Source organism: Sinohyriopsis cumingii, unplaced genomic scaffold, assembly GCF_028554795.1.
Source record: "Sinohyriopsis cumingii isolate HCF-2022 unplaced genomic scaffold, ASM2855479v2 utg000160l, whole genome shotgun sequence".
NCBI lineage: Eukaryota > Metazoa > Mollusca > Bivalvia > Unionida > Unionidae > Sinohyriopsis > Sinohyriopsis cumingii.
In genome coordinates, this window is record NW_028315873.1 from 6,392,848 (window position 1) to 6,416,075 (window position 23,228).

The following is a 23,228-nucleotide window of genomic DNA, read 5'->3' on the forward strand; positions in this document are numbered from 1 at the left end:
GGAGTATAGCCCTATTGGATTGTAGCCATATCAGCAGTAATGGAGTATTATAGCCCTATTGGATTGTAGCCATATCAGCAGTAATGGAGTATAGACCAATTGGATTGAAACAACATGAAGAATAATGGAGTATAGCCCTATTGGATGGAAGCCCTTTGAGCAGTAATGGAGTATTATAGCCCTATTGGATTGTAGCCATATCAGCAGTAATGGAGTAGTATAGCCCTATTGGATTGTAGCCATATCAGTAGTAATGGAGTATAGCCCAATTGGATTGAAGCAACATGAAGAGTAATGGAGTATAGCCCTATTGGACAGAAGCCACTTGAGCAGTAATGGAGTATAGACTAGCGTTAAGTCTGTCATATCAGATTGAAGTCACATGAGAAACAATGAAGTTTAGCCCTATTAGGTTGAAGGCACAAGAGCAGTAATGGAGTATAGCCCTATTGGATACAAGCCACATGAGTGGTAATGGTGTATAGCCCTATTGGATTGAAGCCACATGAGCAGTATTAGAGAATAGACTAGCATTAACAACAATATGCAAAATAACCCAACTCTCAATAATAATAATAATAATAATAATTTAATCAAGAGAAGTCAAAGAGTATATAAGTTTTATTCATCGATGTCCTTTGATACTCTGAACTCTACACAGCAATGTACAGAATAAAAATAAATATCAAGTAAAAAATAGTAATAATTATATCAGCTCTAGCATTATGGTACAGACAATATTATGAGACATTAAATCTTGATAGATAATATTTAAGTTATTATTTATTTATGAAAGATTTATTTTTTGTATTATTTAAGTGATAGTATTTTTTTATCATGCCAATTATTTGAGTGCACTGACCTCTCAGAAATGTAATATATACTTTATTCTATCAATTATTTGAACACTGACTTCACTGAAATATAATATTTTATTACACCATTTGAGTGAGTACTATGACTTCACTGAAATTTAATATTTTTATTACACCAGTTGATTGAGTACTATGACTTCACTGAAATGTAATATTTTTATTACACCATTTGACTGAGTACTATGACTTCACTGAAATGTAATATTTTTATTACACCAGTTGATTGAGTACTATGACTTCACTGAAATGTAATATTTTTATTACACCATTTGACTGAGTACTATGACTTCACTGAAATGTAATATTTTTATTACACCAGTTGATTGAGTACTATGACTTCACTGAAATGTAATATTTTTATTACACCATTTGACTGAGTACTATGACTTCACTGAAATGTAATATTTTTATTACACCAGTTGATTGAGTACTATGACTTCACTGAAATGTAATATTTTTATTACACCAGTTGATTGAGTACTATGACTTCACTGAAATGTAATATTTTTATTACACCAGTTGATTGAGTACTATGACTTCACTGAAATGTAATATTATTACACCAGTTGATTGAGCACTGTGACTACGTTACATTTCTATGGTCTTAAACTGAGTAACAGAAAAGTGCAAAATCCTACAAGTTCTGTAATATTCAGCAAAGAATGCATTTCCCTACAATACAAAGTGAAAATGTTAAAGGAACTTTTAGTATTGTATTTAAATCCCAAATAGTCCTAAAAGTTCTAACACAAGTCCAAATGTATGAGGTTTTAATTCCAATGAAATTCCAAATAAATTCCAATATTGAATTTGTTGATGTGCCTGTAGTCTCAATAACCTGTAGTATGGCATTGTTGCTAACAGTTTTTTGATTTATTACAGTAACATAATCTAGAAATGTCCATGACTGAATTTATCTAATTTCAAATTAATGTGTAAGTCCAAGAATATGATTGAGCACTCATAATTCAAGTGAATAATAATTAGAATAAATAAATCCACCAAAAATTAAAAAAATTAAACAGCAATAATACTGATTTTGCTTTGGATATTCAGGTAAAAATAAATAATCATAATGTATACAAGATTATATACCCCTCTATTTGACCTTTTTTGCGCTAACCATTTCTTAAATAAATGTTCTGTCAACTTAACAGGAAATTTCCTTTTGAAAGATTTTAATGTCAGGATCAAGACTGTATCTTTAAATCAAACTGAAGTAAACATGTTTACAATTAATAATGATCTATACTAATCGAGAAATATAAGCTATGTACCATGTTGTTTACAAAATAAATGTCCCTGGTTAGGTACACCATTAACATGATTTTGGCCAACGGTCAGGTACAAGATACAGATATATATAAGATTTAATCATGGATAAAAGGCAGCAAATAATACAAATTAAATATGCATAAAACAATTGATTGAACTATATAACTATGGAAATGTCTTATTTCTTATTCCTCTTGTTTAAGCACAATGATCTATCAACAATGAAGTATTGAGTATGCCAATTATTTGAGCACTGTGACATCTGAGAATTGTAATCTTTACGTTATCATGCCAGTTGAGCATCATGAATGCTCAGAAATTTAATATTTATATTATTACGCCAGTTTGAGTTTAATGTCCTCTCAGAAAAATAATATTTATTATGTTTTTTTTTCTGAGCACTGCAGTCTTAGAAATGTAATTTTATTGAATAAATAGTATGCCAGTTGTTTGATCACAATGACCTGACAATGGTTTCTTGGTATTTCAGCTTTTGTATGCAATTTTAATGCCATAAATGTTCTACTTTCAGCCAGTCATTTAAAGCCTGTCTCCAGGAAATATGTATTATTAAAAGTGTTTGTTTAATCATCATTCATTGTTTGCCTGTATGTCTGTTTCAGCCTAGATCAGGTGGATGAGATATACAAGACTTTAAAACCACTGCACCAGACACTGGATAAGCTTTCATATGAAAACAAGAACTTCTGTCAGGTATTTTGGTGGTTCACAATTTTGACTGTTTAGTCAAAACTGCTCTTGACAGACCAACAATGTTCTCTTTTCATTTTCTATTCCTAAAGAGAGTATGTCATAACTTTACAAATGAAAATAATATTTTATTTGGCTGTACATGCACAAAGTATATCACAGTAATAAAAATGAAAATGATATTTTATTTGGCTGTACATACACAAAGTATGTCACAGTAATACAAATGATAATTTATTAGGTCATACATACACAAAGTATGTCCCAGTCATAGAAATGAAAATGATATTTTATTTGGCTGTACATTCACAAAGTATGTCACAGTAATACAAATGATAATTTATTAGGCCATACATACACAAAGTATGTTACAGTCATAGAAATGAAAATGATATTTTATTTGGCTGTACATACACAAAGTACGTCACAGTAATACAAATTATAATTTATTAGATCATACATACACAAAGTATGTCACAGTCATAGAAATGAAAATGATATTTTATTTGGCATACATACACAAAGTATGTCACAGTAATACAAAATGAAAAAGATATTTTATTTGGCTGTACATTCACAAAGTATGTCACAATAATACAAATGAAAACGACATTTTATTTGGCTGTACATACACAAAGTATGTCACAGTCATAGAAATGAAAATGAAATTTTATTTGGCTGTACATACACAAAGTATGTCACAATAATAAAAATGAAAATGACATTGGCTGTCAATATCAAATTCGATGTTAGTGTAGTCACAATTGGTATAGAATTCACGTGTAGCTGCTCCCTGACCAAAATCATTAATGCTGTTGGATGGCAGTCCAGAGGCAACATTTGCGTTTACTTCAGGTATCATTCATGCCAAAGGAATCAAGTTGACTTGGTGGAACATAACAATATGTTTCTCTGAGTGCAGGCAACAGTAGATAGGCCTGCTGATAGGTTATGTTAAAACTACTCACATTTACTGACTAATGTTTTCTTACAAAAACAAATAGTTTATGTGAGAAAGATTATTTACATCGTAGCTTTGACTTGGTCAATAATCTGCAGCTAACTTTTTCACACTCGCAAAAAATTGACTTGCCCCGGGCAAATACTTTGGAGATTTTCACTAGACCAGCCTAAAATTTCACTTCCCCCGGATGTTGGATGGATATAACCTGGATATCGTTTAATTTTTTGATGTTCTTTTAATTATGTTTCATTTTTAGTTTGTTCAATGACTGCATTAGTGCCAAGACCAGTTTCATTTTTAGTTTGTTCAAAGACTAAATTAGTGCCAAGACCAGTTACATTGTCATGCATATTTTTGATATTGTGACTCTAAAATTTGTTTTCTTGTTTTCTTTTCTCTCTTTCTCCATGGACTAAGGATGACCTGGTTCCAGATGTAATTCTCGTGTCTTTATATATTTCAGCTTGCATCAGCCATGGAGAATCTGAAACACATCTTCACAGTCCCAGAGAGCGTGAGGAGAACAGAAGAGCTTATCAACGATGGAAAACTACTCCAATCCCATAAACAGTGAGGACAAATAATGTTACTGTTAAACCTCTAAAATAGCTTCATCTCCCATGCATCTGCAAAACATTTACTTTAAATAACACTTCTTATTTTTGTATCTTCTACTGCTGAGTTTCATCACCATGATGCAGTCCTCCTTGCTGAATTTTTCCATCATGGTACAGTGATCCTTGCTGAATTGTTCCATCATGGTACAGTGATTCTTGCTGAATTGTTCCATCATGGTACAGTGATCCTTGCTGAATTGTTCCATCATGGTACAGTGATCCTTGCTGATTTGTTCCATCATGGTGCACTGATCCTTGCTGAGTTGCTCCATCATGGTACAGTGATCCTTTCCAAGTTGTTCCATCATGGTACAGTCCTCCTTGCTGAGTTGTACCATCATGGTACAATGATCTTTGCTGATTTGTTCCATCATGGTGCACTGATCCTTGCTGAGTTGTTCCATCAAGGTACAGTGATCCTTTCCGAGTTGTTCCATCATGGTACAGTCCTCCTTGCTGAGTTGTACCATCATGGTACAATGATCCTTGCTGATTTGTTCCATCATGGTGCAGTGATCCTTGCTGAGTTGTTCCATCAAGGTACAGTGATCCTTTCCGAGTTGTTCCATCATGGTACAGTCCTCCTTGCTGAGTTGTACCATCATGGTACAATGATCCTTGCTGATTTGTTCCATCATGGTGCAGTGATCCTTGCTGAGTTGTTCCATCATGGTACAATGATCCTTGCTGAGTTGTTCCATCATCGTACAGTCCTCCTTGCTGAGTTGTACCATCATGGTACAGTGATTCTTGCTGAGTTGTTCCATCATGGTACAGTGATCCATGGTGAGTTGTACCATCATGGTACAGTGATCCTTGCAGAGTTACACCATTATGGTACAGTGATCCTTGCTGAGTTGCACCATCATGGTACAGTGATTCTTGCTGAGTTGTTCTATCATGGTACAGTGATCCTTGCTGAGCTGCACCATCATGGTACAGTGATCCTTGCTGAGTTGTTCCGTCATGGTACAGTGATTCTTGTTGAGTTGTTCCATCACGGTACAGTCCTTGCTGAATTGTTTTTGCATGTTACAATATTCCTTACTAAGTTGATGTAACTTCATTGTGGGAAGTTTCATGCTGGTTGATCAAACAATTGATTTTTCACCATATTCTGTCTAATCATAACATAACAAATGTTACTGTCATAAACCAAATTCAGCAAGTTGCACTGTACCATGATTCAAATTTAATATAAGGATTGCAGCAGAGAAATGTGCCTATATTTGTAACATTGTTCCAGATTCAAATTGGTTTCATAACTATTCTATATTCAGTGATGTTTTCAGATGGTAGTCTTAGCTGATGTCAACATTTTTTTTATAGAAATTCTTAGCAGAACATTTTGAAAAATTACAATTTTCATTTCTTTCATCTTGTATATGTTGGTAAGGAAATACAATATCCTCAAAACTTTGTCAGTAATAAAAATTATTAAAATAGTGGATGGAATAAACAAGAAAAATAATGTAAATCCTAAAATGTAATGGTGAAATAGTGGAGGTTCAAGAGTAAATAGCAAATTAATACTTTTTATATGATATTTTCATTATTGGTTATTTTCCATGCTTTAAATCCTTTACACATTTACAAGTCAGTATTTGTTGACATGGTCCTTCACTATATGAAATTTATCTTTACTTTAAAAAGTAACTCCTGACAATCACAGGCTTGAATTCAGCACTGAGAAATTGCTATATCATGCCAGACTGGTTCAGACTCAGAAGCGGGATGGCTAAGCCATATAATATAAAACTGTAACATTACTATGGCCCCCACAAAATGACAAACTTAAAAATAACAAAGGGGATGGTTAAGCCATATAATATAAAACTGTAACATTACTATGCCCCCCCCCCATGGCAAACTTAAAAATAACAAAGGGGATGGTTAAGCCATATAATATAAAACTGTAACGTTACTATGGCCCCCCCCCCCAAAAATGACAAACTTAAAAATAACAAAGCATGTAACTTCTTCAACACATTTCATGAAGGATAGTAGAATCCAAAGCTAAAAAAGTCTGGATTGGACCCCTCTCATATTCTAAGTAGGTTGTTGCTCAGGCCATCTTGAACAATAGTGTTGTCTAAGTTACCTTAAAGAAACTTTGAGCCTGCCAACAAAATGCTGCATTTTCATTTTTAAGTTCTTGAAAGAATCAATTATTTTGTGCTGAGCTGTCTTCTGGGACTTCAGTTTTAGGTCACTTCACTTTATGAAGATCATTTGCTTAATTGTATTGAAGCTATAAACCTTTGTTTACAGAGTGAATTATGTGACTCATGAATGGGGATCAGTACTACTTCTATTTTCTATATTTCATTGGTTGCCTTTAATTAGCTCTTATACAGCTTGAATTATAATAAGTCCCTTGATCACGCTGATTAAGAGATGTGCTACTGTTTAAATATAAAGCAGCGCAAAAGCTGTGGAACTGGTGACTTATAAAAGTCCCCAATACAATGTTTTTCCATCTACAGGAACTGAAATTATTACATTTTAATTCCATTTTGTTCAAAGACTTGGTTATCAATCATTCTGTGATACAGTCTGTTTCTGTAATTTTGATGCATCCATAGTACAAGCACACACACTAATTATAAAACTTCAAGATACTATTTTAATGATTGATATAAAAAGTAAGGCCAATGCTGCTTCAACTTCTTTACTGTTTTCAACTATGATAGAAAAACATGGAGATTTTTGCAGTTTTTAGAAAACAAAACTATCTGAAAAACCCTGGATAGTCATGTCTGCAGATCGTGATTGTATCTTAACATGAAGTAAGATCTGAAGGCATACCATCCAAGATTGCAGACACAGAGATGTATGTTGTGATTAATCAGAATTCCACATCATGCAGAAACAGAAATTATTGGAAATCTCAGTTGTTAGTCCCTCATAAGCAAAAATTGAATGGGGGTTTGGTCTCAGGAACAGTATCACAAGTACCTGGAACTGACCTTTTAATTTTTTCTGGAAGGGGTGGGGGTATCAGAATAATAATATAAAGTATGGCCTTGTAAGTAGGTGGATTTTAAGTCAGGGCAAGTGATTTTTTTTTTAAACTGGGAAGAACCACCAACCCAAGTAAAGCTGCTGGCTAGCTTTCTCACATGCCTTTGTTGGCCAAACTTGAAACTTTCACCCACGTGGATAGAGGCGTGATTCAGTGATCTGTAAAAGCAATCATCTTAGACCACTCAGTCACCTGGGTCTACCCATACCTTGGTGTTGGGAAGGTTGTACACTTCTGATCATGTGAACAGTGTACACTGTGATCAAGGATATGTTCTTAACATGTTATAGTCAAACTGGTTTAACAGTAAATGTTATAGATACTGAAAAGGAAAAATGTGATAGCCTACATGTGAAAGTTACATCTGTATACCCATGTGATGGCCTACATATGATAGTTACATATTTGTACCCATATGATGGCCTACATGTGACAGTTAATCTTTGTACCCATGTGATGGCCTACATGTGATAGTTACATCTTTGTACCCATATGATAGTCTACTCTTTATAATTAGACCTTAGTACCTTTGTGATAGCCTACACTGTATAATTATACCTTTGGACCCATTTGATGGTCTACACTTAGTAATTAGACCTTTGTACTTTGTGATAGCATACACTTTATAATTAGACATTTGTGTCCATGTGATGGCCTACCCTTTATGATTAGACCATTGTACCCATGTGATAGCCTGCACTTTATAATTAGACCTTTGTACCTTTGCAATAGACTACACTTTATAATTAGACCTTTGTACCCATATTATAGCATACACTTTATAATTAGACCTTTGTACCCATATTATAGCATACACGTTATAATTAGACCTTTGTACCTTTGTAATAGACTACACTTTATAATTAGACCTTTGTACCCATATTATAGCATACACTTTATAATTAGACCTTTGTACCTTTGTAATAGACTACACTTTATAATTAGACCTTTGTACCCATATTATAGCATACACTTTATAATTAGACCTTTGTACTTTTGTAATAGACTACACTTTATAATTAGACCTTTGTACCCATATTATAGCATACACTTTATGATTAGACCTTTGTACCCATGTGATAGTCTACACTTTATAATTGACTGCTCGAGTGACCTAGTGGCTAGAGCGTCCACTTCGGATGCGGCAGGTTGTGGGTTCGATCCCTGGTGGAGTCATACCAAAAACTTAACAAAAATGGAACTAACAGCTGCCTCGCTTGGCGCTCAGCATTAAGAGGTTATTGTTAGGACTGGTCGGTCTGGTGTTAGGATAATGTTACTGGGTGGAACATCATGCTACATGTCGACAGCATGATGCCCCAGTGCTAGACATCACTATGAACTGTCACACTGCAGACATCGTTGCGATATGACTGAAATTTTTTAAAATATATAATATTGTTTTACATTGGGGAGCCAGTAATGTGTATTCTTATTGTTAGTAATGGGTCTGTAACAATTCAGGACCGATCTGTGTTCTTTTCAGAATAGTGTTGACCTTGTTTATTTAAAATTCTTGCTTTCTACCATATGTTTGTTTTCCAATTGTTTTATTCAAGCCCATTCAAGTGTATTGCTCTCACTCTTTGGTGCTAATAAATATTTACCAGAATCAGGGGGACCCTAGTGGTCTAAAGTGCTAACTGTTCTGGATCACTGCCATCTCACCTCTCTCAATGTGGGTTCGAGTCCTAGGCTCGGTTAACGTGGGTACGTGAGAAAGCTTGTCAGTAGCTTCACATGGGTCAGTGGTTCTTCTAGGGTTTTCCAGTGTTCTTCCTCCACTAGTTATACTGGTCGCCATGTATAGCCTATCTTGTGTTTAAACATGACATTAAATCCAACAATAACAACAACCAGAATGAGGTCAGACTGGTCTCAATTGGTAGTTATTAACAGCTGGTGTTGAAAGGGTAACAGAATAAGTTCATCCATTCACACAGTTAGTTTAGGTTGTTAACAAAATCAGCTTTTATATTTAGTAAAATCTGGGCAAGCAAATGTTTTTAGTACTTGCCTGAGATGGTGAGCTTCAGAGATTTTTCAACTGCTGTCTATGCAAAAATTTTGATGTCAGACTTCGATATCCAAGGATATATCATTGCACATGTTTCTGGTGGTATTTAATGTTTCATTAAACCCCTTTTGTTAGGTTTACATGTATTCAGATTTTAATTTGTATTTTGCAGCTTAATAGAATTGGAGATGGCTAGAGATGATTTGCTTTTAGAGCTGCATAAACAGCCAAATCAAAGCCCAACAGACTTTAATGTAAGTATCATATAGATTTAATTTTACAATATAATACATATCACTCAACAATGGTCATGATACAAAATATATATCATGCCATATGCATTTGTTTGTATGAAGAGCTGATTATGGATAATGTGATGAAAATCAGTTGTTCTCCAAGATTCTTGCTTTCAAGTTGTTAAATAATTGTACAGTAAAACCTGTAACAAATGACGTGGTTTGAAATTTTAAGTCAGTCTGCAAATCCTGTAATGTTCATTTTGCTGTCAAAAATTTATACAATTACATAATTACAGTATTATGTTAGATCACAATATTTGGTTACTAATAAGCATTAGCATCAAAATATAAATATTCTGTTACAGGTCTTGCATTATATCAAGATGTTTTTTGGTTGCAAGTGAAAGTTGTTTTGCCAAGCTTCATAGGCATTTATTATGTCTTACTCAGCTATTATTTACCTCGAAATTGTATTGCATCTTTTTAAGGCCCTGAGACATGTGGATAAATTATTTTAGTTGTAGGTGTGTTTGTGGACAGTTTTGGTGTTTATGTGTGTCTGTGAACAGTTATAGTGAGTAGGTGTGTCTATGGACGGTTCGGGTGTACATGTTTTGTCTGTAGACAGTTTGGATGTTTAGGCCTGTCTGAACAGTTTGGATGTGTAGGCATGTATGTGGACAGTTTTGCCAGTAAACAATACCCAAGTTACTTCATACTCCTCTTGTCTCTGTGCCTCACTTGACTGTGTATTCTGTTCCTGGGTATGGTCAAGTTGCTTCATACACCTCTTGTCTCTGTGCCTCACTTGACTGTGTATTCTGTTCCTGGGTATGGTCAAGTTGCTTCATACACCTCTTGTCTCTGTGCCTCACTTGACTGTGTATTCTGTTCCTGGGTATGGTCAAGATTAATGGGGATATATTTTGGTTAGTTTTTCCTAATACTTGTAGCTCAATAACACCTTTGTGCTGTTCCATTTAAACATACATGGTACTTAGGGAAATATATGCCTGGGTACTTGAATTACTTGAACACAAAACAATACAAAATTCTAAATTGCATATATGGATTACTACTCAGCATTAATAGTGTCTTTTCTAGGTCCCAAAGTGTATTTTACTTGAACGGTCCTAACCAGTTTGCTTCATGTTTAGAGTACAAACTCTGGTAGCCTAAGTGGTTAGAGTGTTTGCCTCAGGCATGGGAGGCTGCAGATTCAAACCCAACTGAGTCTTACTAACGGTTTGTAAAAATGTTACTAGTAGCTGCCTTGCTTGGCGCTCAACTTTATGAGGTTTTAGGACTGGTTGGCCTGGTGTCAGGATAATGTGACTGGATGGGAAATGCAAAATGTCTGTGGCATGATGCCCCAGTGCTAGACATGACTATAAACTACCCCAATGCAGACCTCATAGCTATATTGCTGCAAAATTTCTAAAGCTGCATTAAAAATCCAAAATCACACACACATGCACACACACAGAATATAACATCATCACATAAACATCTTCGAGTAATCCTTCTGTTCTAGGGTTTTTCCTTGGGTAGGGTCATGGCTTTAAAATTCTGCTGAGACATTTCAATATTTGGTTTAAATTTACCAGATTCACTTCATGTTTGAAATATATCTTCATATACACCCATATTCTGAGTAACACTTCTGCTCCAGGGTGGGGATATGGGGTCAGTACCATCCCTACCCCTTAGTGTGGTCATGGATCAAGAATTATAATAGGGACATTTTTTGATTGAAGTGTTATGTTTTATTTTTCTTCACTTATATTTCCATCACCAGTTCACCTATTATTTGGAACATCACATATTGACCATCTGAATTCAACTTATATCCCTAGGTGGTCATATGGGCTGGACAATATGGTCAGCGTGTATGACATATTTTGATGACATTTTTCGTTCTTTTTCTTAGGTTTTATTTAACTTTTGCTACAAATCTTTTGCTACAAATGTCCTTGGATTGGGGCCGTGTGATTAAGAAATCTTTTGGTTATTTTCTTTTTTGTCCTTCATATTTACATTACTCATGAGTGAGTTTACTTGAAGTCTTAGTTGGAATATTACATCATCCCATATTCATCTTTCTCCTTATCCCACCATTTCTCTGGTCAGGTTCATGATTAGGCCTTGTTGTCAAGAATTGAATGCTTATTTTAAATATCAAATCACATTTTTGCTTTGTCTACGGCTATTCAGTTATGTCTTTGGATGAGGTCAGTAGGTTAAAATGAAAAGTTTTCTGTGTTCATAGCGATTTTTGCATCCATTTGGCACATCACTTTGAATATATAATATAATTAGATACTTATGTTACATCCTGTGGCATTCCTGTCTTTGGGTAGTGTCTTCTACCATGAGCTACTTAGGACCCATGGGGGTCATAGGGGTAATATTACCTAGGTATTCCTGTCCTTGGATAATGAATTTACCATCAGGATCGTTATGGCCCATATAGTCATACATGTAATACTTCCTATGGCATTCCTATCCTTGGGTCAATTTCTCCACTATTAGATTGCTTAGGGTCCTTGGGTGTCATGCAGGTAACACCCTTTGAGATAGAGCCCATTGTATGGTTATATCATGTGGGGTTTTTTAAACATGATTTTAAAAGAAAGGTAAAAATGTATTGGTTGTTTGTTCTTAATTAGTCCAGTGTGCCAATAAAAGTAAAGTATTACCTTGTGCAGCAATAAAACTAGTCATCTGTACACTCTGTCCCATTTTGGCTGGAACCATTATTTTGTGGGATGGATTCGGTGGGCTAAGTTAGTATTTTGCAGGTATCACTGCTTATCTCTGTGTATCTTAGTTTTAATAGATCCACACAGTGATAATTTTTTGACTAGTTTGGATTATTAGTTCTTTTCTACATTAAAGATGCTTCAGAAGTACTTTGCCTCAGTGGAGAAGCTGTCGGAGTCACTCGGCAAACAACTGTGGATCATTTTACAGAGGACACTTATATCTGTTAGGAGGGAACCAACACTTATTGTCACAGCACTACGAATCATTGAAAGAGAAGAGAAGTATGTACAAGTAGCATTTGAAAACTTTAAGATTCTTCCGTAACCAGATCATAATGTGTTAGGAATAGTAATGTAACAGTATATCAGTATATATAAAGCCACATCACCACATTGCAGTTCATATTGGCAAAAAAAAAAATAGTATTTTAAAACTTACTGATAGACTGGTTTTGGAACTAAATTTGCTTACTGAAAATATTACATGGTATTATGAAAGAGCGCTGTAACCATTTGAATGCATACTTTCATAATGGCTGATTGTCAGTCACTGTTGAACAAACCTGAATAAGGATTGACTTTGACTTTAAATGTAAGGAAGAAATGAACTCAATAAATCATTGTCACACAAATGAGTCATTGTCATCATAGGTAAACATTGGTCTTTACTTACCTTTAAACAGAAAGTATCATTGCTTACCTGGTCGTTTGCTTCCAAATTGGGAGAAGTACAGCTAATAGAACATGCTGTTTGTTATATAATAAAAACTTAACAGCTCAGCAAATTATACTATTAGTTGGTATCATTAGATATTCAAAATGTTCAGCTTTGTAGCAATACATATTAATACATACCTACCCCTACTTAGGAGATCATCTACTACCTTGCAAATCCAGACTTTTTATTTGAAAAACAAAATGGTTAACTATATCTCTTTTAGTATTAAAAGACCTAAAATGTTATCTACCTACTGAAGTGGCCCTGGTTATGATATTCAGCTGTCTTGCCATTTCAAGTGCCACATTGGTATTCAGCTGTCTTGCCATTTCAAGTGCCACATTGGTATTCAGCTCTCTTGCCATTTCAAGTGCCACATTGGTAACAATACACTTCTGCTTCATTACTAAGTCTCACTGACAGATGACAGGAATTGGTGCCATTCCTTGATAACAATACACTTCTTCATTACTAAGTCTGACTGACAGATGACAGGAATTGGTGCCATTCCTTGATAACAATGCACTTCTGCTTCATTACTAAGTTTGACTGACAGATGACAGGATTTGGTGGCATTCCTTGATAAAAATACACTTCTGCTTCATTACTAAGTCTGACTGATAGATGACAGGAATTGGTGCCATTCCTTGATAACAATACACTTCTGCTTCATTACTAAGTTTGACTGACAGATGACAGGATTTGGTGCCATTCCTTGATAAAAATACACTTCTGCTTCATTACTAAGTCTGACAGATGACAGGATTTGGTGCCATTCCTTGATAACAATACATTTCTGCTTCATTACTAAGTCTGACTGACAGATGACAGGAATTGGTGCCATTCCTTGATAACAATACACTTCTGCTTCATTACTAAGTTTGACTGACAGATGACAGGATTTGGTGCCATTCCTTGATAAAAATACACTTCTGCTTCATTACTAAGTTTGACTGACAGATGACAGGATTTGGTGCCATTCCTTGATAAAAATACACTTCTGCTTCATTACTAAGTTTGACTGACAGATGACAGGATTTGGTGGCATTCCTTGATAAAAATACACTTCTGCTTCATTACTAAGTTTGACTGACAGATGACAGGATTTGGTGCCATTCCTTGATAACAATACACTTCTTCATTACTAAGTCTAACTGACAGATGACAGGTTTTGGTGCCATTCCTTGATAACAATACACTTCTTCATTACTAAGTCTGACTGACAGATGACAGGATTTTGTGCCATTCCTTCTCTCCAAGTGAAGATATCTATTGTTTGAATTCTGTCATGGTAAGCAGATCAGGATTCAACAAGTGAAAAGATGTGGTTAATGTCTTTTCCTACTTAGAAGGACTGGATTGTGAGGTAGTGGATAATTCAGTATTATGATTGGGTAAATATTATTATAAAATTTATGTTGATTTGAAAAAATTATTTGTTTCCCTTAGTCAAAGTTAAACATATGGGATCATTTTGAAACCTATTTACATGCATATGAAATGTTTTGGAACTATGTAAAAAATGTTTTGAACCAGTCTCGTTCTTGAAAACTAAGTACAAAGAAAATGTATGAAAACGGACCATCGAAAATAGTATATAACTTGGATTTTGAAATGACTTACTTTTTATAGTAAATTTCATGGCTTGTTGTAATAGATGAGGTCAGTTTCATTTTTAATTCCTTGTCCACCCTTCAGTCCATTAGAGGACAGCAAGAAAATCGTTGGAGGAATCTCAAGTCAACACTGCTGTTGTGCTTGTTACCCACTCAGAGGAATGAATTTTAGTGATACAGTATAATTTGTTTATGAGATTTAAATATTTGGGTCTTCCTGGCAAGAATGTTGTTATGTGTACTTGATTACATTATTTTCAAGTCATATGTTAAACTATCAACAGGTTGATTCTTGCCATTGGGTAAATGTTACTGATATTCCAGTGGGAAATTCAAACCTTATTTTTTTACAGAGTATCTCGTTAAGTGTTTTACGACTATTAAGGACTTATTTTAATTATGAAATAGATTTTGTCTTTTCAGATTTTATCATCAAATAGGTGACAGAATTTGTTCAAATTTGTTTGAATTCCCAGTCATGTAGTCTGCTCTTCTTTTAACAAGCAACAGAAGTATAATGTTCATGAAAACTAATGCATGTAATCAAACTGGAATAATACAAGGAAGGTTGCTAGAACATATTTTTCTTTCTCTCAGACTTGATACAGTTTACCTGGAGAAAAGTCGACAGAACAATGGCTTTATGCCTCCTGGGCGGCCTAAAAGATGGAAAGAAAAATGTTTTCAAACCTTGCTGAAGTCTATTGAAAATAGGTAAGTTATAAAAAAGTAACTTAGATTTATACTTCCATAGCTTTCATACAATGCCACTAATGATGGAAATGTGGTTTTTCTCACCATTTCCCATCAGTGGTAAAGTTTATTAAAGGGGAAAATATATCAAAATTGTACAAATTATAATTTTGGAAGATTTTAATTAAAGAGTGTTAAATAAAATCAAATTTGTTGTATTTTCAAAATAAAAAAAATATGTGGTCCTGATCTCCAGAGATTTGGTCCTGATGGGATATTGAGAATTCTTTGCCAGCCTGTGTCTTCATGATGTCTCATTCAGATTTTTTCTCATTGTATTGGTCCTGATGGGATATTGAGAATTCTTTGCCAGCCTGTGTCTTCGTGATCTCTCATTCAGATTTTTTCTCATTGTATTGGTCCTGATGGGATATTGAGAATTCTTTGCCAGCCTGTGTCTTTATGATGTCTCATTCAGATTTTTTCTCATTGTATTGGTCCTGATGGGATTTTGAGAATTCTTTGCCAGCCTGTGTCTTTGTGATGTCTCATATAGATTTTTTCTCTTTGTATTGGTCCTGATGGGATATTGAGAATTCTTTGCCAGCCTGTGTCTTTGTGATGTCTCATTCAGATTTATTCTCATTGTATTGGTCCTGATGGGATTTTGAGAATTCTTTGCCAGCCCGTGTCTTTGTGATGTCTCATTCAGATTTGTTCTCATTGTATTGGTCCTGATGGGATTTTGAGAATTCTTTGCCAGCCTGTGTTTTTGTGATGCCTCATTGAGACTTTTTTCACTGTATTGGTCCTGATGGGATTTTGAGAATTTTTTTCCAGCCTGTGTCTTTGTGATGCCTCATTGAGACTTTTTTCATTGTATTGGTCCTGATGGGATTTTGAGAATTCTTTGCCAACCTACGTCTAAATTATGCAGTTCAAGTCAAGTGACATGTCACTGCTAAAGAATGCTAGTACAAGTCAAGAGACATGTCACAGCTAAAGTATGCAGTGCAAGTTGGTTCCATATGCTATTATTGTTTGTTACATGTTTTATTTGAATTGAGTATGTGGGTAAGATTGTATAACACCAAATACAAGTTATATATGAACTGAGGATGTAAGATTGTATGATGACACCAAATACAAGTTATAATGAAATGAGTATGTAAGATTGTATGATGACACCAAATACAAGTTATAATGAAATGAGTATGTAAGATTGTATGATGACACCAAATACAAGTTATAATGAAATGAGTATGTAAGATTGTATAACATTAAACTGAAGTGCAACACATGTCCAGCTGGAAGTATCATACACCCAGGTTTTCCATTGCTTAAGGATGATTGCATGTGTAAAATAAATGCATACTTTCCAGATCAAAACTATGATGTTATTTATATGTCAGTTGTAACCTTTGTGTGTTATTGTTTTTTGAACTGAGACAGGACATACAATAACATGGTTGTACTGAAGTAGGACATAAATAACAATCTGTAACTAAGATAGGACATAAAATGACATGATTGAACTGAGATAGGACATACAGTGACACGATTGAACTGAGATAGTAAATACAGTAATATGGTTGTACAGAGAGAGCATAAACAATAGCATGATTGTACTGAGATAGGGCATGCAAGAACATGGTTGAAATGAGATAGGACATACAATAACATGGTTGAACTGAGACAGGGCATGCAGCAACATCGTTGAACTTAGGGCATGCAACTACATGGTTGAAATGAGATAGGACATACAATAGCATAGTTCATTTGTGATAGGACATGCAATAACCTGGTTGAATTAAGAAAGGACATACATTAACATGGTTGTACTGAGATAGGACATAATATAACAAAGTTGCAACTTTGTCTCCTAATAAATAATGAAAAGAAAACAAAAACAGCCCTTGAAAATAAAAAAGATAAAGTCAACAAAATGATACAAGACCTTCAAAACACTTTGGGGCTTATGACATGCCATTATTTGTCAGTGCAAACTTTCAGTTGTAAACAACTGTGTCATACCAAAAGAAGATTTGTTTTGGCAGTTCTTATATTTACATTTTAAGAATTTCACTTTTAATCATCACCACATCCAGTGTTTTGCTGAAATGTTATTAAATCATAATTCATATATACATCCATGCTAAAAAGAATGAACTCACCAACATATGTGCTTTTCTTTGTGTATTCAATATGATGATTCTTTAATGTTTGTATATGTGATAATAGGGATCTATAATCTTTGTGTATTTTACAAGATGATTATATAATCTTTGTGTATGTGATAAGAGGATTATATAATCTTTGTGTATTTGATATGAGGATTATATAACCTTTGTGTATTTGATATGAGGATTATATAATCTTTGTGTATTTGATAAGATGATTATATAATCTTTGTTTATTTGATAAGATGATTCTGTAATGTTTGTATATATGATAAGAGAGATCTATAATCTTTGTGTATGTGATAAGATGATTCTGTAATGTTTGCATATTTGATGCAAGGATTTTATATTTGTGTATTTGATAAGAGGATTCTTTAATCTATAACATGTGAACATTTAATGAATTATAAATAGTTATTATTCTCTGGACAAGTAGTAACAGAATTGTATTACTTTTCCTTTTTTGGGAAATGACTCTTAATTGGGGTTAAATATTCAACTCCGAGTACTTTTCTTGGTAATCACTCCTAATTGGGGTTAAATATTCAACTCAAGAGTACTTTCTTATTAATGACTCTTAATTGGAGTTCAATATTCAACTATGAGTACTTTTCTAGGTAATGACTCTTAAATGGGGCAAAAAAATATTCAACTCAGAGTACTTTTCTTGGTAATAACTCTTACTATTGGCTAAATATTCAACTTGGATTACTTTATAGGTAATGACACTTATTTGAGGCTAAAGTTTCAACTCAGAGTACCTTTCAAGGTAATAACTTATAATTGGGGCTAACTATTCAGCTCAGAGTACTTTTCTAGGTAATGCCTATGAATTGGTGCCACTGCTTCGGTGGCCTATTGGTTAGAGTGTCTGCCTTGGATGCTGGAGGTCATGGGTTCGATCCATGGCCAAGTCATACCAAAGACTTACAAAAATGGTACTAACAGTTGCCTCGCTTGGTGCTGAGCATTAAGAGGTTAGTGTTAGGACTGGTTGGCCTGGTGTCAGGATAATGGGACTGGGTGGGACATCATGCTACATGTCTGCAACATGATGCCCCAGTGCTAGACATAACTATAAACTGCCACACTGCAGATATCATAGCAGTATGACTGAAATTTTTTTAAAGCTATGTTAAAAATCTAAATCACACACACACACTCTTAACTGGTGCTAAATATTCATCTTAGAGTATTTTTCTAGGTAATTTGTTGTTGTTGAGTTTAATTATAGTGGCGTGCTCACAATTGTGCATTTGCCACTTTTTTCTGACTGCACTGCAGTCTGCTAGTTGTTCCTGGGGAAGGTAATGGTGCCACCTCCCCCAGGCTTTTATAGATTCAAGGAACCCTGATAGTTTGGCCTCAATCTGTGGGTCCATAAAGGTCCCTACAGTTGAATGATTGGCTGTCATTAGTGGGAAGGAGAGCTCGGGAACGGTCCTGCTTGCTTTGCATCGCTAGTTTCTTGTTGCATTTGCCTGGTGTTTCTTGCGATTTTTTTTCTTCGAATTTTGTTTTTCGCATTTTTTTTTTTCTTCTTCAAAATGTTCTAAAAGGAGGGGGAATGTTCTATGCTGTTTATAGAGGTTCTTAGTAGAAATCATGTATGAAGAGAGATTTTCAAGGTTATTATGGTATTACTAGTCGAGATGTTTAGGGTGTGCTTCCTACGTTATGTTATTTATAAGTTTTTAGATATTACCTCTGTAAGTTATTTATTAATTAATGTTTTTAGAGATTGAATGTTATTTATACTTTATTTAGCAAGAGACCGGAGTCCTAGCCAATTACACGGTTCGTTAAAGACATTTAGGACCTGAATCCTAGCTGATTACTTGGTTCGTTAAGGACATTTAGGACCTCCGATTTTGCGGTTTCCTTAGTTTTTTATAGGTGCTTCGTAAGTGAATTATTTATTAATACTTTTATAAAATTGAGTGATATGTTATGGGTTTTTATGTGGTGACTTCTAAATTTATTTAGCTAGTTACTGGGTCTTTTGGTTTTGTGGGGATAGTAATTATATTTTGTTCCTAAGTCCTGCTGAGTCTATGAATTGATTTATATTTTTATATGCTGATTGTTTATTTTTATTAAAGTCCATAAGTAACTCTGGGTATGTGTGTGGTGATCCAATCTCTTTTTAGTTTTTGATAAATATTTTCCGAGCGGGTTGATATTTTGGGCATATATTGAATACGTGGTGTAGATCTTCGGTGGTGTGGCAGTTAAAGCAGTTAATGGTTGCTGGTTTGGGTCCTATAAACCTTCCAAAACTGCTTGCTAGTTTAGTTTTTCCAGTTATTATCCTGTTTATAGTTTTCTGTTCTAAATAGGTACCCTTAGGTAGCTGTATGTTCCTATCTACGTTTTTTGGGGTTTCATGGTGCTTTTTACCTTTTGTGGAGGAGTTCCAAAAATCTTGCCATGTTTGGTCTATATATGTTTGTGCGAAGCTTATTGCTTTTGTAGAGCTATAGTTAAGCTTGATAGAGTTTTGATCTCCTAGTTTGGTTTTTGCAACTTTGTCTGCTGTTTCGTTGCCAGAGATTCCAATGTGCAACGGTATCCACAATAGCTCGACTAATTGATGTGCTGTGGTGATATCGTCGATTAATTGGCATGCTCTGTCGAGGAATTGTTCCCTAGAGTATGTATTGCGATTTTGGATCGATTTGATAACGCTTAGGGAATCGCTTATAATGACTGCTTTAGGTATTTGGTTGTCTTTGATCCATTGTAGTGATTCAAGTATAGCCCAGAATTCAGTGGTGTAAATGGAGCAATAGTCAGGTAATCTGGATCCCGTTTGTATATTGAATTCAGGGATGACTATTGCTGCTGCTGTTCTTGGTGGGTTGTTTGTTTTTGATCCATCGGTATATATTTTAACATAGTCCAGGTATTTTTGGTTGATTTCGTTTACCAGTACAGGTTTTAGTAAGTTTTCTTGTCCTTCTTTATTGCCTAATTTGGTAGCTTCAGTGTTAATCCTTGGTGGTTTTTGTAACCATGGTGATTTGTTCTGGTCTGTATTGTTTGTTACCTGTGTTTTTAGTAGAGGTATCTTTTCTCTTAGTTCAAGGATTACTTTGCCATTTGGTGTGATGGGTATGATTTTGGGTTTGAAGACAACTTTGCACTTATTTATAGCTATTTTGGTGGGATGGTTGTCTGGGTGGGTATCTAATCGAATGGAGTATCGGAGGAGCAGTTCTTGCCTACGTAATTTTAAGGGTAGTTCTCCTGTTAGTGTTTGTAGTTCTTCTAATGATGTTGAGGGGAGTGTTCCTGTGCATAATAGTAAGGCTTTTCTCTGGATAGTGTCAAGTTTTTGTAGTACAGGTGGCTTAGCTGAGTTATATGCTTGGCAACCGTAATCCAGTTTTGATCTAATTAGGCTTTTATATATCGTGAGGAGGGTTTCCTGGTTGGATCCCCAGTCAGTCCCTGTGATGTTCCTCAGTAAATTGAGATCTTTGTTACAATTCTGGGTGAGTTGTTCAATGTGCTGTTTCCATGTGAGGTGGTTGTCAAAGAACATTCCTAGGAATTTTACTACTGTTACGCATTTGATTAATTGATTTTGTATATAGAAGTTTGGATAGACTAGGTTGTTATTTCGTTTTGGGGTGAATATGATTGCCACAGTTTTTTCATGAGATATTTTGAAACCCCATTTGTCCGCCCATCTCCCTATGTTGTCTAGGCTCTGCTGGATTTCTTTAACTACTGTGTTATTGGCAGGATTTCCATTCCTCCATATGCCACTATCATCTGCAAATTGTGACAAGTTTATTTTTCTGGAGGCTGCATTGAGGTCAAGGTCGTTTACCATAAGGTTAAATAGTAAGGGACTTATTACACTGCCTTACGGTGTTCCATTTTCAAGTGAAAATTCTTCCGAATGGGTGTTGCCTATTCTTGTGGTAATTTTCCGGCCTGTGAGGAAATCACCAATCCAGTTGAACAAGCGTCCAGTTATTCCAAATTGGTTTAGTTTGGCCATTAGTCCATTGGTCCATACTAGGTCGAACGCTTTTTCTAGGTCTAAAAAAACCACTATGAGGTTGCAATCGGTTTTCCTGTGTGCATTAAAAGCGAGTTTGATGTCTGTTTCCAATCTGAGAAGTTGGTCAGTGGTGGACCGTTTGTTCCGAAAGCCACATTGATTTATGGAGAGTAGGTTATTGGTTTCTAGGTGGTGTTTTAACCTATTTGCGATTATTGTCTCCATTATTTTGCAAATATTGTTTGTAAGGGAGATGGGTCGGTACGAATTTATGTTGTTTGGATCTTTACCTAGCTTGGGGATTGGTATTACTATGGCCTGTTTCCATTTGGTGGGTAGTTGGCCTTTATCCCATATCCTATTAAAGAGTTTGATTATGGCTATTGTTATATTGATGGGTAGTTTTTTGTAGATAATGTAACCTAACTGATCCTTACCAGGGGATGTTTCGTTTTTGGATCGTAGGACTATCTTCCATTCATGTACTGTGATGTCGCTATTTAGGTGAGATTCTTTTGTTCCTTGGTCTTGAAACATTTGAGGTTGGGTTCCCTCCATTAGTTTTTTGTGTTCTTGAAAGTTTCTGGTGTGATTATTGTTGCTACTCAAGTTCGAAAAATGTTTCACTAGGAGGTCTGCCTTATCTTTATTTGTTATGGCATTTTTAATTTTTGGGGCTGAGGTAGTTGCTTTCCCTTTGATGGCTTTTATCTTGTCCCATATTTGTTTTGAGTTTGATTTTAGACTCAGTTTAGAGCAAAAGGTTTGCCATAGATTAATTTTAGCAGTTTTTATAGTTTGTTTTAGTGCTTTTTCTTTATCTTTATATTGCTGGAAGTAGATAGAATTTTTGGTGCGTTTATATTTATTTAAGGCTCTTCTTTTTTGTCTTTATGTACTATAGTGCACTGTTTAGTCCACCATGGTACAGGGTTTTTATTTTGGATATTAGTTGTCTTTAGTATGCATCGGTTAGCTGCTTCTATAATTGTGTCTGTTATGTTATCATAATACATGTCAATACTTGGGCTTTCTATGTTATCTGGATTTACTCTAGCTAGTAATAATTGGAATTGGTCCCAGTCTGCCTGTTGGTACCTCCATTTAGGTGGGGTTTTGTTTGGAATGTGTTGAGTTTTTGTTTGAATATTGATTGTGATGGGAAAATGGTCACTTCCTAACGTATCTTCCTGATCCACCCACCAATTTGTGATTTGAGCCAATTTTGGGGTAGTGATGGTTAGGTCTATGGCTGAAAGAGTGCCATCCTCAGGGTTTAATCTAGTGTTCGACCCGTCATTTAAGATGACCAGATTGTTCTCAGTTATCCATTTTTCAACCATTTTCCCTCTTTGATCTTTCTTTTTACCTCCCCATAATTCACTGTGTGCGTTGAAGTCGCCACAGATCATTAGATTGTTGTTGTTGTTATTAATAATTGCCTTTAATGAGATTAGGTTGGTAGGGCAGAAGGTACCCCCTGGGTTGTATGCATTTATTATTTGAATGTTTGTGGTT

At 35.0% G+C, this 23,228-nt stretch overlaps 1 protein-coding gene across 2 annotated transcripts in view; it reads left to right on the forward strand.

Moving 5' to 3' along the window:
• The window catches only part of LOC149774695 (exocyst complex component 3-like), an 81,850-nt gene that overhangs the window by 12,402 nt on the left and 46,220 nt on the right, over positions 1-23,228 (forward strand). For both annotated transcript variants that reach the window (XM_089944900.1, XM_089944901.1), the window contains exons 5-9: positions 2,774-2,864; positions 4,289-4,395; positions 9,657-9,738; positions 12,622-12,770; positions 15,420-15,536. In XM_089944900.1, the coding sequence (XP_089801026.1) occupies positions 2,774-2,864; positions 4,289-4,395; positions 9,657-9,738; positions 12,622-12,770; positions 15,420-15,536 (546 nt within the window). The remainder of the gene's footprint in view (positions 1-2,773; positions 2,865-4,288; positions 4,396-9,656; positions 9,739-12,621; positions 12,771-15,419; positions 15,537-23,228) is intronic.